This window comes from Acinonyx jubatus, chromosome C1 (assembly GCF_027475565.1).
Source record: "Acinonyx jubatus isolate Ajub_Pintada_27869175 chromosome C1, VMU_Ajub_asm_v1.0, whole genome shotgun sequence".
In the NCBI taxonomy this organism is placed as follows: Eukaryota; Metazoa; Chordata; class Mammalia; order Carnivora; family Felidae; genus Acinonyx; species Acinonyx jubatus.
In genome coordinates this window covers 209,263,784-209,279,198 of record NC_069381.1, presented here as the reverse complement: position 1 = coordinate 209,279,198, position 15,415 = coordinate 209,263,784, and the positions used below count along the sequence as shown (strand labels likewise).

Below are 15,415 nucleotides of genomic sequence, written 5' to 3'. Positions count from 1 at the left end.
ATGGACAGATCCGACTTCTCCCTTGTTCCTACTCTCCAATCTCTTGTTAGCGCCCCATGTCGGGAACTCAACAGGAAGCCAGCAACAAAAGGAGCTGGCAAGTAAGTCCACAGGGGACAGTGTCCAGAGATAGAGGGCAGAGCAGAGCAGCAGAAGGTAAGGAATGAATTCCAGGGCAAACACCCCAGGACTTCCTTGGAGAAATTGCAGAAGGAAAGATGGACATTCTGGGTAACCAGCGATACAAAGAAGCAGCCCCCACCCTTCTAGCACATTCCAGAATGGAACGAGAACAGCAAGGGATCACAGAATACAGTCAACAGGAACAGACCGTTGTAAGATGAGGACTGTGGGCACGACCAGGTCAGGCTTCGATATGAGTTTTCACCAGTTCCTAAGGGGAAGAAATTGAAAGTTTCTTTCAGAAACTGAAGTATGGTCTGTGCTGTTCTTCCCCAATCCCCTTTTTTTTAAAGTAGGAGGTGAAGATCCCCTCCAGGTATCAATACAGAGGCCATGTGGGCTTGGCAAATCCCACACAACTCTTGTAGTCAGACCCCAGATGGCAGAGTGGAGGACGAGGGTCGCCCGCATCCCAGGCTACGAGGGCCTTGTTCAAGCCATCTCACTGAGTGTCCTACACGAGGTACTTAAGTAACTGGAGATGGTTGATCCTGACTCCCGTGGCCACAGTGATGCCACCTCTGCTTCCAGAGCTGCCCTGACCAGCAGACTTACCTGGGTTCTTACAAAGTTCTGGGGATTTGTCCCTACCTCCTCTCCCTCCACACCCTCCCTTTTCACATCTGTTCAGTCTATCTCGTTGGCCTGTTCATGAGGATTCTGGGTCTGATTCTCCCATTTTTGGTATTTTTTTTTTTCTGTATCTTTCTCTGCATATATTTCCCACTTTTTGTCTCATGTTTCTGTCTTTTTCATTAGATTACTGGAATGGCAGTACAGGGTTTTTAATGCAGACTCTGTCACAGCCAAAAGGTAGAAACAACTGTCACTGACTGAGGAATGAATAAGCAAAATGTTATATAGCCATACAAGGGAATACTAACCACTAATAAAAAGGAATGAAGGACTGATTCATGCTACAACATGGATGAACCTTGAAAACATCACACTGAGTGAAAGAAGCCAGACACAAAGTCCATGTTTGTATGATTCCATTTACATGAAATGTCTGGAAGAGGTAAATCCAAAGAGACAGAAACTGGATTAGTGGTTGCCAGAGGCTCGGGAAGAGGGGCATAGGGAGTGACACGGAGCTTCCTTCTAAGGTGATCCAAATATGTTGGAACTAGATAAACGTAGTAGCTGCACAACATTCTGAATGCACTAAATATCACTAAACTGTATACTTTAAAATGGTTAATTCTCAGGGTGCCTGGGTGGCTCGGTCGGTTGAGCGTCCGACTTCGGCTCAGGTCATGATCTCAAGGTTCATGAGTTCAAGCCCCGCGTTGGGCTCTGTGCTGACAGCTCGGAGCCTGGAGCCTGCTTCCGATTCTGTGTCTCCCTGTCTCTCTGCCCCTCCCCCGCTCATGCTCTGTCTCTCTCTCTCTCTCTCTCTGTCAAAAATAAACATTAAAAAGAAAAAATTTAAATAAAATAAAATAAAATAAAATGGTTAATTCTATGTTATGTGAATTTTACTTCCATCAACACACACACACACACACACACACACACACACACACACACACAGGCTCTGGGTTCAAAATGCCTGGGTTCATCCTTGCTCATCTGATTCCAGGCCCACAGGGTCTGCAAAATGAGCACACAAGCAAGGCTAACCTCCAGTGGCAGCCTGAGCACTGTCAGGCTACAAACCTACAACCGTCACAGCAAATGTTTAATCAGTGAGGTGTTAGTAACATGGGTATTTCGGAGCACCTGGGTGGCTCAGTCAGTTGTGTCTGACTCTTGATTTTGGCTCAGATCATGATCATGGTTTGCGAGATTGAGCCCTGTGCTGGGCTTTGTGCTGATAGCAAAGGGACTGCTTGGGATTCTCTCTCTTCTTCTCTCTGCCCACACCCTCCTCTTCCCGTGCACTTTCTCTCTCAAAATGAATAAACAAGCTTTAAAAAAAAAAACATGGTTATTTCTATTCTTTTAACCCTTTCTTCCCTGTTTTCATTTCCCTTCCTTCTCTCCCTCAAAGTGCCCACATCCTCCCCTCCACCTCTGTACCACTTCCTCTTTTCTGTGACTGGCATTCTCTGAATAGCATCTTGAACAACATCCCCCACATTGAAATTGGTCCCATCTGCCATCATTTAATATTGACCATGGGCCCAGTTCTTAGCCCTTCACAGCTTAACACTGATCTTCTCCTATAGGGGCCTTTCTAAATCACAATTACTTCCTGGTAGTTAATCTGCTTAAATCTGGTTTTACTGACACACTGGGTTTCTGTCCCTTCATCTTGGTTATTGGGCCAATAGTCTCTTGTCATAGCTACTCCTCCAGGATTTTGCCTCTGGTTAGATGCTCACACGAATACCGCTCCTTGCCTTCTCCTTGGTCCTTAACATTTCTTTCCTGATTCCCCAAATCCACTCAGGACTCGGGCCTGAGTTCCCTTTCTCCTTTTCTTCTTTGCAGATGAGAATCGGTATTTATCAGGTTACAATCACCTTGTTCAAGGCTCAGTTGGATATTAGGACTGTTCACCACCTCTTCTCCATCACTTTCTTGGTAACTAAGTTTTTCTTGGATTGCTGAAGAGAGGGAGACAGAGGAGGCAATTAGGGATCCCCATCAGAGACCAGAAACAATACCTCAATATTGCACAGTTACCAACTCCCATCCCCCAAGCTCAGTGTCTCTGATCCTCTTTGTAAAATTCCCCCATCATCCCTGGGATAGAAAAGAGAACTCCCAGCAAGAGAATCCATGTTTCTCACACAGAGAAGGAGCTCCTCCAATATAAGGATAAAGGAAAACATCATGATCCTATTAGCCTTGTAAAAGAATTTGTGGATGGCCAGGAAATATATGTATCAAAATAAGTAAAAGGACTGAAATGTGTTTCTGAACTGTTCAAACTGAAAGGAAGAAACAGGGATTTCCTTGGGAGATGAGCTAAGCTCCTAGAGAGATCCCTGGGTATGAAAGAGAAAGCCCAGCTACTTTAAAGATGTTGCTAGACAAGAGGAGGGTTGGGGTAGGGAGGGTGAGGGCTTCCCAAAGACACAAAGCAGGGGACACCAGGAGGAACGAGACAGACCTCCCAGGGGCCCAGGTCCCGGGAACAAAGGACACTCCGCAGCTCTGAGCACTGAGCAGATTGCAGCGCTGGAGGACGACCGCAGACGCCTTCCCCGTGGGCTCCGGGCTCCGGAGGCTGGGACACCAGCCCAGCGCCCCTGCCTGCAGGTGGCCTAGCACACGTGGGAGGAAGGAAATGAACCAGGAAGCTTGGTGGGGAGGGCTGTCTGTGGTGAGTCCAGAGAGGAGGGGGCGCCAGGGAGGAGGGGACCCGCTGCCTCAGGGCTGATGACGGGAGCTCCTCCTGGGGCAGTGCCAGTGGGGTGAGTTCCACTGGACGGTGGGAGCCACGGGTGCTTCGTCATCCCAGGACGTGGCCTCAGATCCTGGGAAAACCAGGTGGAAGATAAGAGAGAACAAAGAGAAAGGTGAAGGGGGCCTGTGCGTGGAGGGTCCCATGGGGGCTCAGGGGCCTCTGAGCACCAGATGAAGGTGGGGATTGGGGCGCAGGAGAGGGTGCTGCACTCGGGCCACAGCCCCCCGAATCTTGGCTTTGGGTCGCTGACCAACAGCTCCCGGGGACAACAGGGTCTGGGAGGTGACAACTGCCACCTCCGCAGGGACAGGTGGGCAGCAGCGAGTGTAGGTGCGTGTCACCCCAGCTCGGGGAGCCCTGGAACCTAACACGTGTGATGTGGACAGTGAACCTGGAAGGGGGGGGGGGGTCCCTGCAGTCCACGGAGAGGATCAGAGCCCCTGAGATGTAGGCAGTTGACATGTAACCACCATTCCCTTTGTTCCCATGGCCCAGGGCATCCTGGTTGCAAATGTAATATTGACTTGAAATTTCTGATTAGGTATTTAATTTCCTTTATTCCATTTCTAACTGTACTGACTTGCTGTAGAAATTTTGTTCTCAGATAAGGTTACTGGTGACACAAATCAACAAAGCACATGCTTTTTAATTTTTTCCTTGCTTATAAAACTGTTGATATCTCTTTATTGCCTATTAATAAACTTCTAATTTCTTAGCTTTTTCTTTCTTTGAAGAAAATCTTCTTCAAACTTATCTCTCACAAATCAGGTCCACAGTCTGCTTCTCACTCTCTGAGACAAATCAAATTTGTCTTTGGTTTTTTGGTTTGTTTTTTTTTTAATTTTTTTTAACGTTTATTTATTTTTGAGACAGAGAGAGACAGAGCATGAATGGGGGAGGGTCAGAGAGAGGGAGACACAGAACGTGAAACAGGCTCCAGGCTCTGAGCTGTCAGCACAGAGCCTGACGCGGGGCTCGAGCTCACGGACCGCGAGATCATGACCTGAGCCGAAGTCGGACGTTTAACCGACTGAGTCACCCAGGCGCCCCATCAAATTTGTCTTTGTTTTGAAGACACGCTGGACCCTTGGACACTCCATGCCTGATCCCATAATGCCAGCCCTCCTCAGGACATGTGAGCCTTCTTCTTATGATGTGTCTCTCCCTTATTTGGAGAACTCCACTGACACTAAACTCTGTTGAAATAAAAGGTTTTCTAGGCAAGTAAAAACATTATACACACACACACACAAGCATTCTCTTAACTCTTGCAGGCCTTAAAATAAATGAAAATAAAATCATTTAAAAAATAAAATAAAAAATCATGCTTTCCCAGGAAAAAAATCGAGAATCAAACCTTTAGTTTTGTAGAACATCTGGCAGAGCATTGTTTTTGTGATTATTTGAATAATGTTTGTTTCACCCCGAAAGACTTAATAAAACCAATTCTCCAAGACACCTGGGTAGCTCAGTCAGTTGACAGTCCAACTTCGGCTCAGGTCGTGATATCACGGTTTGTGAGTTTAAGCCCTGCATCAGGCTCTGTGCTGACAGCTCAGAGCCTGGAGCCTGCTTCCGATTCTGTGTCTCCTCTCTCTTCACCCCTCCTCTGCTCTCTCTCTCTCTCTCAAAAATAAATAAACATTAAAAAAATTAAACAACAACAACAACAATTCTCCTTCTTTAAGGGTAAATTTAACCTTGGGTTAATTTTCTGGCTCATTACCCTGGAAACCTAATCAAGGTGGCCTCTCTCCTGTGTTATTAGGCCAACATCAGCCTACTTAAAACCTAGTGTAGGGTCACTTGGGTGGCTCAGTCGGTTAAGCATCTGATTTCTGCTCAGGTCATGATCTCACGGTTCATGAGTTCAAGCGCCGCATCAGGCTCTGTGCTGACAGCTCAGAGCCTGGAGCCTGCTTTGGATTCTGTGTCTCCCTCTCTCTCTACCCCTCCCCTACTTGCAGTCTGTGTAGCTCTCTGAAAAATAAAATAAGCATTAAAAACTTTTTTTAAAAAGCCCTCGTTTAGCCCTAGTTTAGGGTTAAAAATGACTGTAAAGTGCATGTGGATTGGGAGGGATTATCTGGAGGCTACAAAGCACACTCTGGTCTTCCTTCAGTGTGGTGACTCTTTTAACTCTCCTTGTCCCTTGTGAGGTCTCTGAAACTTACAACTACAGCACTGTTACATGAGATATTGATACCCATGGGCATGGTGCTGCTAAGCCAGGGTGGGTCCTTTATCCATAGCTAAGCTGACAGTTGAGTTGGGTAGTAGTCAACTTGGTGGACTGCAGTGTGGACCACTGCAAGGAGTCCCACAGAAGAGGAGCAACTGCTATTGGCCTGTTGGGATGCTGTATTTCCTGTAATGTGTCCTTCTAAGTCAATCTGATGCTATTTGCCTCGGTTATCCTGTGAGTCTAAAGGCCTAGTTAAGCAGACCTCCAGGTGGGTGTTGTACCATAGCCATTATACCATAAGCTTTAAGAAGGCTCATGATTTGTGTTTTCTTATATCCTCACTGCCCGGCACTGTATGTAGCAAATTGTAGTGGCTCAATATACACCTGTGCAAAAAAAAAAAAAAAAAAAGAAAAAATATAAAACATCAAAAGGTAGATAATAAGCCTAATTACCATTTTCGAAGCTCTTATAAATGTGATTTAAATCAGGGTATTCTTGCATGTTGACCTCGCTGAACAATGCTTCTAGAAGTGGCAGGTCAAATGTCTTCTCCAGCTCATTTAGAACGTTATACACCACTCTTTGTACAGGGACCAGGTTTCTACAAGAATCTTGACAATCCTTAAAAAAATATTGAATAGAGAAGATATAAATACAGACTTCCAAGTTACAGAAGAGCCCCCAGAAAGTGATTTTATGGGTAATGTATTCCAGGTTCCCTCCATAGGTACCTTCTCATATAAAGTTTTAGAGTTTCTACATATTTGTGTGTAACTCCTTCCTCCTTAAAAATATTCACTTGTAAAACTGATCTCCTCGCCGTCATTTACATTAGACGTGAGAGCACCTTTGAAGAGTAACGGTTTCAAAGTTAAATAATATGTATCCCTTTAAGAACCTGGCCAGATGTTTTAGGAGTACGTGTTTAGGAAGGATGAGCAGCTGTGCTTGCCTTTTCCCTGGACTGGCTCGGCCTTAAAGAGCTCAAGGAAAGCAGGTGACAGTTTTCCCCTTTTGTGAACGTGGCCACAGAGAAAGCATATTCATAGGGCAAAGAGAAGACTTGCATTGGGGCACCTGGGGGGCTCAGTCAGTTAAGTGTCCAACTTTTGATTTTGGCTCAGGCCATGATCTCACGCTTCATGAGATCGAGCCCCTAGCCAGGCTGTGTGCTGACAGTGAGAAGCCTGCTTGGGATTCTCTCTCGCCCTCTCTCTCTGCCCCTCCTCCACTTGTGCTTGTTCTCTCCCTCTCTCAAAATCAATAAATAAACATTAAAAAAGGAAGACTTGCATCTCTGTGTCTCCACTAATGCCTACTACTAAAATTCGCCCAAATTCCAAGACTCCAGAGGTACCATTAAAAAAAAAAGAGAAAAAGAAAAAAAGGAAAAGAACCCTAATAGCTGAAAACTGCTGGAGAAAGAAGAACAATCATCAATTCCCACATATTGTCCTAACAGGACACCAGTTTCCTGTAGGCTTTAATGTTTTCAGATCTAAGGACTCAAACTGATGTCCGCTGAAATGTGTTAATTATTATTCTATTAAATTAACTCATTTACGTTACACAGCAATTCATTAAAATTACCTTTAATTCTTAGTTTATGCTATATTCTATGCATTCCTACAAGGCATTACGCATCTCTGGAGAACTCCTGGTTCAGATCCAAGTCCAGTGGGCACCACGGAGCTCCAGTCCCTAAGTGAGAAGCAGGGCTGCCTCTGGTGATGACTGATTCTCCTTTCACTTTTTGCCTTAGAGGAAACACTTACAACAATACTTGGAAAGGCCTCCCACTCATAGGGGACTCCTCAGTCAGCCAGTTGTGCTTGATGTTTGCGTCCAGGGTATTAAAATACAATTTCATTTGGGGCCAGTTTACCGTATTGTGACATAATACATGTCACTTACTTCATACATTTTATTGGTGATGAGTTCACGGTCACGGAGGCATTCAAGGAAAGGAAATGTCTTTTTTATTGCATTTGAAATCTCCACCTTGTGTCTTTTGAAGTGTTTGAATACAGTCTCATAGATGAGTGTGTCATCGACGCTCTGGTCTTCTGCAGACACCCTAGGAAGGAAGGATACCATATGAAAATGGTCATCGAGATTTCCAAGATGTTTGTAGTGGCTGTAAGACTTATATATAAAGGATAAGCTGTGAAAAACTAACGTATATAAGTTAAGTGGTCCCGAGTAGAAACAGAATACATGGAATTAAAGCAATAAGCAAAGACATTATGAAGAAAGCATGAGGGTTAAGAAAGACTGAAATAAAAGAAAAAAAAAAAAAGAAAGACTTAAATGCAGGATTGAAAAAGTCTGTTCCAGTCTGTCTGGATCAAAGCCATTGTAAAGATATCTTCACATATCTGAAATATTTTTGTAATGAAAAAAATTAAATTTAAACAAAATTGAGATATAGTGAACAGAGGAATGAAAAGCAATGGAATAAACCACACTCAAATAAAACAGTTTTGAAAAAAAAAAAAGAAAGCAATGGACTAAAAATCTAACCTTGAAAATACTTCCTAACTAACAACTAAGAGAAAAATAATATCAGAAAGAAAAAACAAGCTGTCCCCTTTCTGATGTAGAGCTGTTAAGAGAAATACCATCCTGCTAATATTATAAACCTAGTTTATAAAGGATAGGATGTGGTTAATAATGATATGACACAGTATAAATTGATAATTTCACAAGAGTATCAAACATTTCTCCTGGGACATCTGCCCTGCTTTGTGTTAATATAAATCTGTCTGTGCTAGTGAATCTTTTCAGGCACGTGAATTTCACAAATCACTGATGTTTCCTGTGAAATTAATTTTAAACTGGAGTCTGTAATTCCAGTTCTTAGTTGATCATTTTATTGCTCTGATGATAATGTTTTAATCAACATCTAGTATCATGAAGACTCAGAAGCTTTCTTTGCCAAACCAGAAGAGAATCACTGCCACTTCCCAGTACTTAGCGTGCCTCAGGGAATAATGATGTCACATTATTGTGAAACATCCCTGAAAAAAACAAGTTTCAGTTCAAAGACTGCAGGTTGAAAAGAAGCATGTGTCTTGTCTTTTATTAAAAGCCCTGCTAAAATGATAATAAAGAAATTGGATTCACACTGGCAAGGGGAATCGCTGGGCAATGAGAACAAGAGAGATTTCCATCAAAATCCGTAGACAAAAGTGGGCAGAGGGGTGCTAATTGCTGTTGTAGGTGAAGGATGCTCCCAGAGGTCAGAAAAACAACTGGTTTGCCCTGAAGAGCCCTGAAGAGGCAGTGGAGATCACAAGGGATGGTGCTGGAAACTTACGTGTTAATTTAAAAATGGCAAATAGAACAGTGTACGTCTAACGTCTCCACCTACAAGCTGACCCCCTGGATCCAGGCAACCTCTCAAAGGCAAACATTGCTGACCTCTCTATCACCATGTGCAAATGTAGCCTGTTACTGGATTTCATGTACATGGAATCATCATACATCATGTATGCTCTGTGCCTGACATTTGCTTGTTACCCATGCTGTTGGATGAATAGGAGTCTGTTCCTTTCTGTTGTTGAAGGTATTCCACTGTGTGGACCTATCACAATCTGCTTATTCATTTTCCTGTTGATGGTTATTTAGATTGATTCCAGTTTGAGACTTGTGTGAAGAAAGCTGCTGTTCTTGTAGGCATCTTTTTATGGTATGATGCTTTCGTTTCTCTTGTGTAAATAACTAGGAGTGGGGCATGGTGTGAATATGCTTAGCTGTTTTAGAATCTGCCAAACTGTTTTTTAGAGCCTATTAGATACAGTTTTCCTAACTTAAGCCACTCTCATGTGTATGATGTGGTATCTTGGATAGTTTTAATTTGTATTACTTTAATGATGTTGAGCACACTTTCACACGTTCATTGGCAATTATGCATCTTGTTTTCTAAGGTGTCTGTTCAAGTCTTTGACCGATTTCTATTGTTGGGTTATCTTTGACTACTTACTGATGTGTAGCAGCTTGTCTTCTATTATGGAAATAATTGTTTTGTTTGATTTATGTATTATGAACATTTTCTCCCCGTCTGTGATTTGCTTAACCATGTGTTTTGATGAGGAGAAATTTTTTTTTCAATATATGAAATTTATTGTCAAATTGGTTTCCATACAACACCCAGTGCTCATCCCAAAAGGTGCCCTCCTCGATACCCATCACCCACCCTCCCCTCCCTCCCACCCCCCATCAACCCTCAGTTTGTTCTCAGTTTTTAACAGTCTCCTATGCTTTGGCTCGATGAGGAGAAATTTTTAATTTTGATGAAGCCAAATCCATCACTTTTTTTCTGTGGTAAAAACCTTAAGGTACTAAGAAATCTTTGCCTATCACAAGTTAATGAAAATATTCACAAAGCAACTTACAATGTAGGCATGGGTCTATTTCTGGACTTCTTATTCTGCACCACTGATCTATTTGTCTATCCTTATGCCAACAGCATATTGGCTTGCACAGTATAGCTTATAGAAAATCTTGAAGCCAATTCGGGAAAAATTGTCTTGACTTTTCTAGGTCTTTTGGCTTTCTATATATCTCTTAAAATCATTTTGTCAATTTCTACAAGAAAAGCCTTTTGGATTTTTATAGGGTTTGCTTTGAACCTATAGATAAATTTGGTAACAACTGATATCTTAATGATATTGAACTACAATCTGCTAACACTGTATAGCTCTCCATTTATTTGGTTTTCCTTAATTTTGTCTAGAAATGTTTATAGTTTTCATAAAGAAGTCATATACATCTCTCATTAAATTTACTCTTAACTAAGAATGGTATTGCTTTTTTAAAACTGGCATTGCTTTAAATGGTATTGCTTTTTAAATTGCTTGTTATAATTGTATGGGAATAAACTAATTTTCAGAAACGTTAACCACATATTTATAAGCCTGCTAAACTCTTGTATTCTAATAATGTGTTTATATATTTCTTTTGGATTTTATAGAAAATAAAGAATCAAGTAAAACCCCTTTACTTTTTTTCCCCCCAACAATTATTTCTTTTTCTTTCTTATTGTAATGGTTAGGAGTTTAGACACAATGTTGAAGAAAAGTGGGGAGAATGGACTACCTTGTCTTGTTTCCAATCTTAAAAAAGAAAAGCACTTAGGGGGCACCCGGGTGGCTCAGTCGGTTAAGCATCGACTTCGGCTCAGGTCGTGATCTCGCAGTTCGTGAGTTTAAGCCCCACATCAGGCTCCGTGCTGACAGCTCAGAGCCTGGAGCTTGCTTCGGATTCTGTGGCTCCCTCTCTCTCTGCCACCCGCCCCCCCACACTCATGCTCTGTCTCTCAAAAAATAAACATGAAAAAAATTAAAGAAAACAAGTGCGACTGATATATTAATAGAAAAGATAAGATGGGCTCATATAAAATGCTAACTTAAAACCAGACAAGGTAGAAAAAGAAGGAAAAAAGAAACAAAGCAAATGTAATGAATAAAGAACAATAATGTAGATGGTAGATATTGATAAATATGTAAATAAGTATTTTCAGTATGAATGGTGTAAACGTTCTAATTCAAAGCAGAGATTGTTGGTGCAGGAGCTAAGACGGTAACATAGTAGGAGAACCCTAGGATCATCTTGTCCCTTGAACACAACTAGATAACAAATCATTCTGAAAACCCGAGAAGTCAGCCTGAGGGCTGACAGAACAAACTGAACAAGTAGAGGGAGAGAAGAGGCCACAGTGAAGAAGGTAGGAAGTGTGGAGACATGGTCTGGGGGAGAAAGGGACAGTGGGATGCTGCAGAGGGGAGAAAGCCCTGGTTGCAAAGAAAGGTGAGAGAGGAGCATACAGAGATATGCACAAGGAGAATACTTCCTCAGAACCGTTGGCTGGGGAAATGAGAGGGGCTGATTTTAGTGAGTTCTTGCAACCAATGGGGCTTGAAGTGAACTCCAGTGAGTTTTAAAGGTCTTTGGGCACGGCTGGGATAGAGCCTTGAGAGGACTGCCCTGCTCCTGGAAAAGAGGCAGGGAAACAATACCGGACAGACAGCACAACTTGAGGATCACCTGGGCACACAGTGGGGAGATTATTCACCCTCCTTGGGGCACATCCCTGAGAGAAGGCATTCACAGAGACACCTCTCCAAGGGACAGAGTTGCCCGCAGGTATCATTTCCATCCCCCACCCCGCCACGCCCTTCAGCATAAGCACAGAACCACCTGACCCGGGCAGCTCAATGCCAACACTGGCTGCCTAGCCTGCCTGCTCCCTGCACTCCAAGAAGGTGTGACTGCCCTTCTTGGCCAAACCTCCTTCAGTCCCAGTGTGGTGACACCTTACCCCAGAAGACCAGTGTAGGCCCCCACCAGAGCACTTCCCCAAAGTTTGGAGTTTTAAAAGTCAGCAGGGTTAGCTGGGATAGAGCCCTGAGGGAAATGTGCTGCTCCAGGAGAGAATGCAGGCAAGCAACCCAGTGGCAGACAGCATGAAAACAGTGAAAAATGCCTGGAATGCACAGGGGGAGAATATTCACTCTTCTGGGAGTGCTTTCCTGAGAGCAGCAAACATGGAGACCCCTCTCTGGGGAAAAAGCAGTTGGCTGATGCCATTTCCCTCCCCTGCACCTCAGCATCAACACAGAACCACCTTTTAGTAAACAGCACAGCACTGACACGGGCTGCCTAGTCTGCTTACACCAGATTGCACACCCCTGCGTTATGTTCATATTGCCCTTCTCGGTCAAGTTTGCCTCAGTCCCAGCGTGGCAGGGCCCTTCCCCAGAAGACCAGCAGAAACCCCTGCCCACACCACATCTCCTGACCAGACTGTTCTGCAAGGCTTCAGTTCTAGTGTAAGTAGCATCAGGTCCCATTTAACAAGCAGACCAGACCACGCCTCGTTAAAACTTGCTGTGATTTGACCAAGAACCAAACACTGCCCATTGCAGGCAAGGAGAGCCTCTGCAGATGCCTGGCCTGAAGGATACAGCAGCCAAAACACAACAGCAGAGTGCACGCAGCACATACCAGAAACACTTCCTGAAGCACCAGGCCCTGGATACCACATGACCTCTTTTTCATAAAGCCATTACTCGCAGAAGCAGGAAACGTAAGCAGCTTTTGTAACACAGAGAAGAAGACAGAGATGACAAGATGTCAAAATGGAGGAATTAATCCCAAATGAAATAAGATCAGGTCTCAGCCAGAGATCTAATCAAAACAGATATAAGTAATACACCTGACAGAGAATTTAAAGCAACAATCATCAGGATACTCACTGGGCTTAAGAAAAGCATGGAAGACATCAGGGAGAACCTCATTGGGTGATGGGCGTTGAGGAGGGCACCTGTTGGGATGAGCACTGGGTGTTGTACGGAAACCAATTTGACAATAAATTTCATATTAAAAAAAAAAGAAACAGTTAAAAAATAATCAGTCAGAAATAAAAAATGCAGTAACTGAGATTCAAAACAGACTGGATGCAGTGGCCACAAGGATGGAAGAAGCAGAGGAATGAATAAGTAATATAGAAGATAAAATAATGGAAAATAATAAAGCTGAACAAAAGAGAGAGAAGAATTATGGAACACAAGAATAGACTTAGGGAACTCAGTGACTCCATCAAACATAATAACATCATATCATGGAATCCCAGAATAAGAAGAGAGAAAAGGGGGCAGAAAATTTATTTCAGGAGATAATAGCATAAAACTAACCTAATCTGGGAAGGAAACAGACATCCAGATCCAGGAGGCACAGAGAACTCTCATCAAAATGAACAAAAGCAGATCAAGACAAAAGAGGTCACCTACTTACAAGGGAAGACCCATAAGTCTAGCTGCAGATCTCTCCATAGAAACTTGGCAAGCCAGAAGGGAGTGGCATGATATATTCAATGTGCTGAACGGGGAAAGTCTACAGCCAAGAAAACTCTATCCAGCAAGGTTATCATTCTGAATAGAAAAAGATATAAAGAGTTTCCCAGACAAACGAAACTAAAGGAGTTTGTGACCACTAAACCAGCCCTGCAAGAAATTTTAAGAGGGACTCTCTGAGGGGAGAAAAGACAAAAGAAAACAAAAAAGACTAAAAGCAACAAAGACTAGAAAGGACTAGAGAATATCACCAGAAACTCCAACTCTACAGGCAACACAGTGGCAATAAATTCATATCTTTCAGTACTCACTCTAAATGTCAATGGACTAAATGCTCTAACCAAAGGACATAGGGTAACAGAATGGAAAATAAAACAAGATCTATCTATATTCTGTTTACAAGAGACCCATTTTAGACCTAAAGATACCTTCAGAAAGTAAGGGGATGGAGAAACATCTATTATGCTAATGGTCACTGAACGAAAACCAGAGTAGCCATACTTATATCAGACAATCTAGACTTTAAAATAAAGACTGTAAGAAGAGAATGAAGAAGGGCACTATATCATAATTAAGGGGTCTATCCACACGAAGATCTAACAATTGTAAACATTTATGCCCCCAACCTGATATAACCCAAATATATAAATCAATTAATCACAAACATAAAGAAACTCATTGAAAATGATACCATAATAGTGGGGGACGTCAATACCCCACTTACAACAGTGGACAGATCTCCTAAGCAGAAAATCAACACAGAAACAATGGCTTTGAATGACACACTGGATCGGGTGGACTTAACAGATATAATCAGAACATTTCATCCTAAAGCAGAATACAAACTCTTCTCGAGTGCATATGGAACATTATCCAGAATAGATCACATACTGGGACACAAATCAGCCCTCAGCAAGTACCAAAAAGATTGAGCTCATACCATGCATATTTTCAGACCACAATACTATGAAACTCGAAATCAACCACAAGAAAAAATTTTGAAAGACAACAAATACTTGGAGACTAAACAACATCCTATTAAAGAATAAATGGGTTAACCAAGAAGTTAAAGAGGAAATTAAAAAGTACACGGAAGCCAATGAAAATGATAATACCACAGTCCCAAACCTCTGGGATGCAGCAAAAGCTGTCATAAGAGGGAAGTGTATAGCAATCCAGGCCTTCCTAAAAAAAAGAAGAAAGGTCTCAGATACACAACGTAACTTTACACCTTAAAGAGCTGAAAAAAGAACAGCAAATAAAATCCAAAACCACCAGAAGACAGGAAATAATAAAGATTAGAGCAGAAATCAATGCTACCGAAATTTAAAAACCTAAACAGTAAAACAGATCAATGAAACAAGGAGCTGGTTCTTTGAAAGAATTAACAAAATTGATAAACCCCTAGCCAGTTTTATCAAAAAGAAAAAGACCCAAATAAATAAAATTAATAATTAAAGAGGAGAGATCACAACCAACACTGCAGAAATGCAAACAGTAATAAGAGAATATTATGAGCAATTGTATACCAATAAATTGGCAATCTGGAAGAAATGGAAAAATTCCTAGAAACATATAAACTACCAAACTGAAACAGGAAGAAATAGAAAATTTGAACAGACCCATAACCATCAAAGAAATATTATTAGTAATCAAAAATATCCCAAAAAACAAGAGTCTAGGGCTGGAGGCTTTCCAGGGGAATTCTATCAAACATTTAAAGAAGAGTTAATACTTATTCTTTTGAAGCTGTTCCAAAAAATGGAAATGGAAGGAAAACCTCCAAATTTATTCTATGAGGCCAGCTTACCTTGATTCCAAAACCAAACA

General features: G+C 42.3%; 1 protein-coding gene across 6 annotated transcripts in view; it reads right to left on the bottom strand.

The window, feature by feature from the left end:
• The window catches only part of SP100 (SP100 nuclear antigen), a 98,002-nt gene that overhangs the window by 49,596 nt on the left and 32,991 nt on the right, over nucleotides 1-15,415 (bottom strand). For 5 of the 6 annotated variants that reach the window (XM_015069229.3, XM_053215926.1, XM_053215928.1 and 2 more), the window contains exons 2-5: nucleotides 7,644-7,806; nucleotides 6,182-6,350; nucleotides 2,652-2,735; nucleotides 332-394 (exon numbers count right to left, since the gene is read on the bottom strand). In XM_015069229.3, coding sequence (XP_014924715.1) covers nucleotides 332-394; nucleotides 2,652-2,735; nucleotides 6,182-6,350; nucleotides 7,644-7,806 — 479 coding nt within the window. Of the gene's footprint in view, nucleotides 1-331; nucleotides 395-2,651; nucleotides 2,736-6,181; nucleotides 6,351-7,319; nucleotides 7,611-7,643; nucleotides 7,807-15,415 lie in introns of those variants that run through there. The other variant, XM_053215929.1, reaches the window with a different exon arrangement.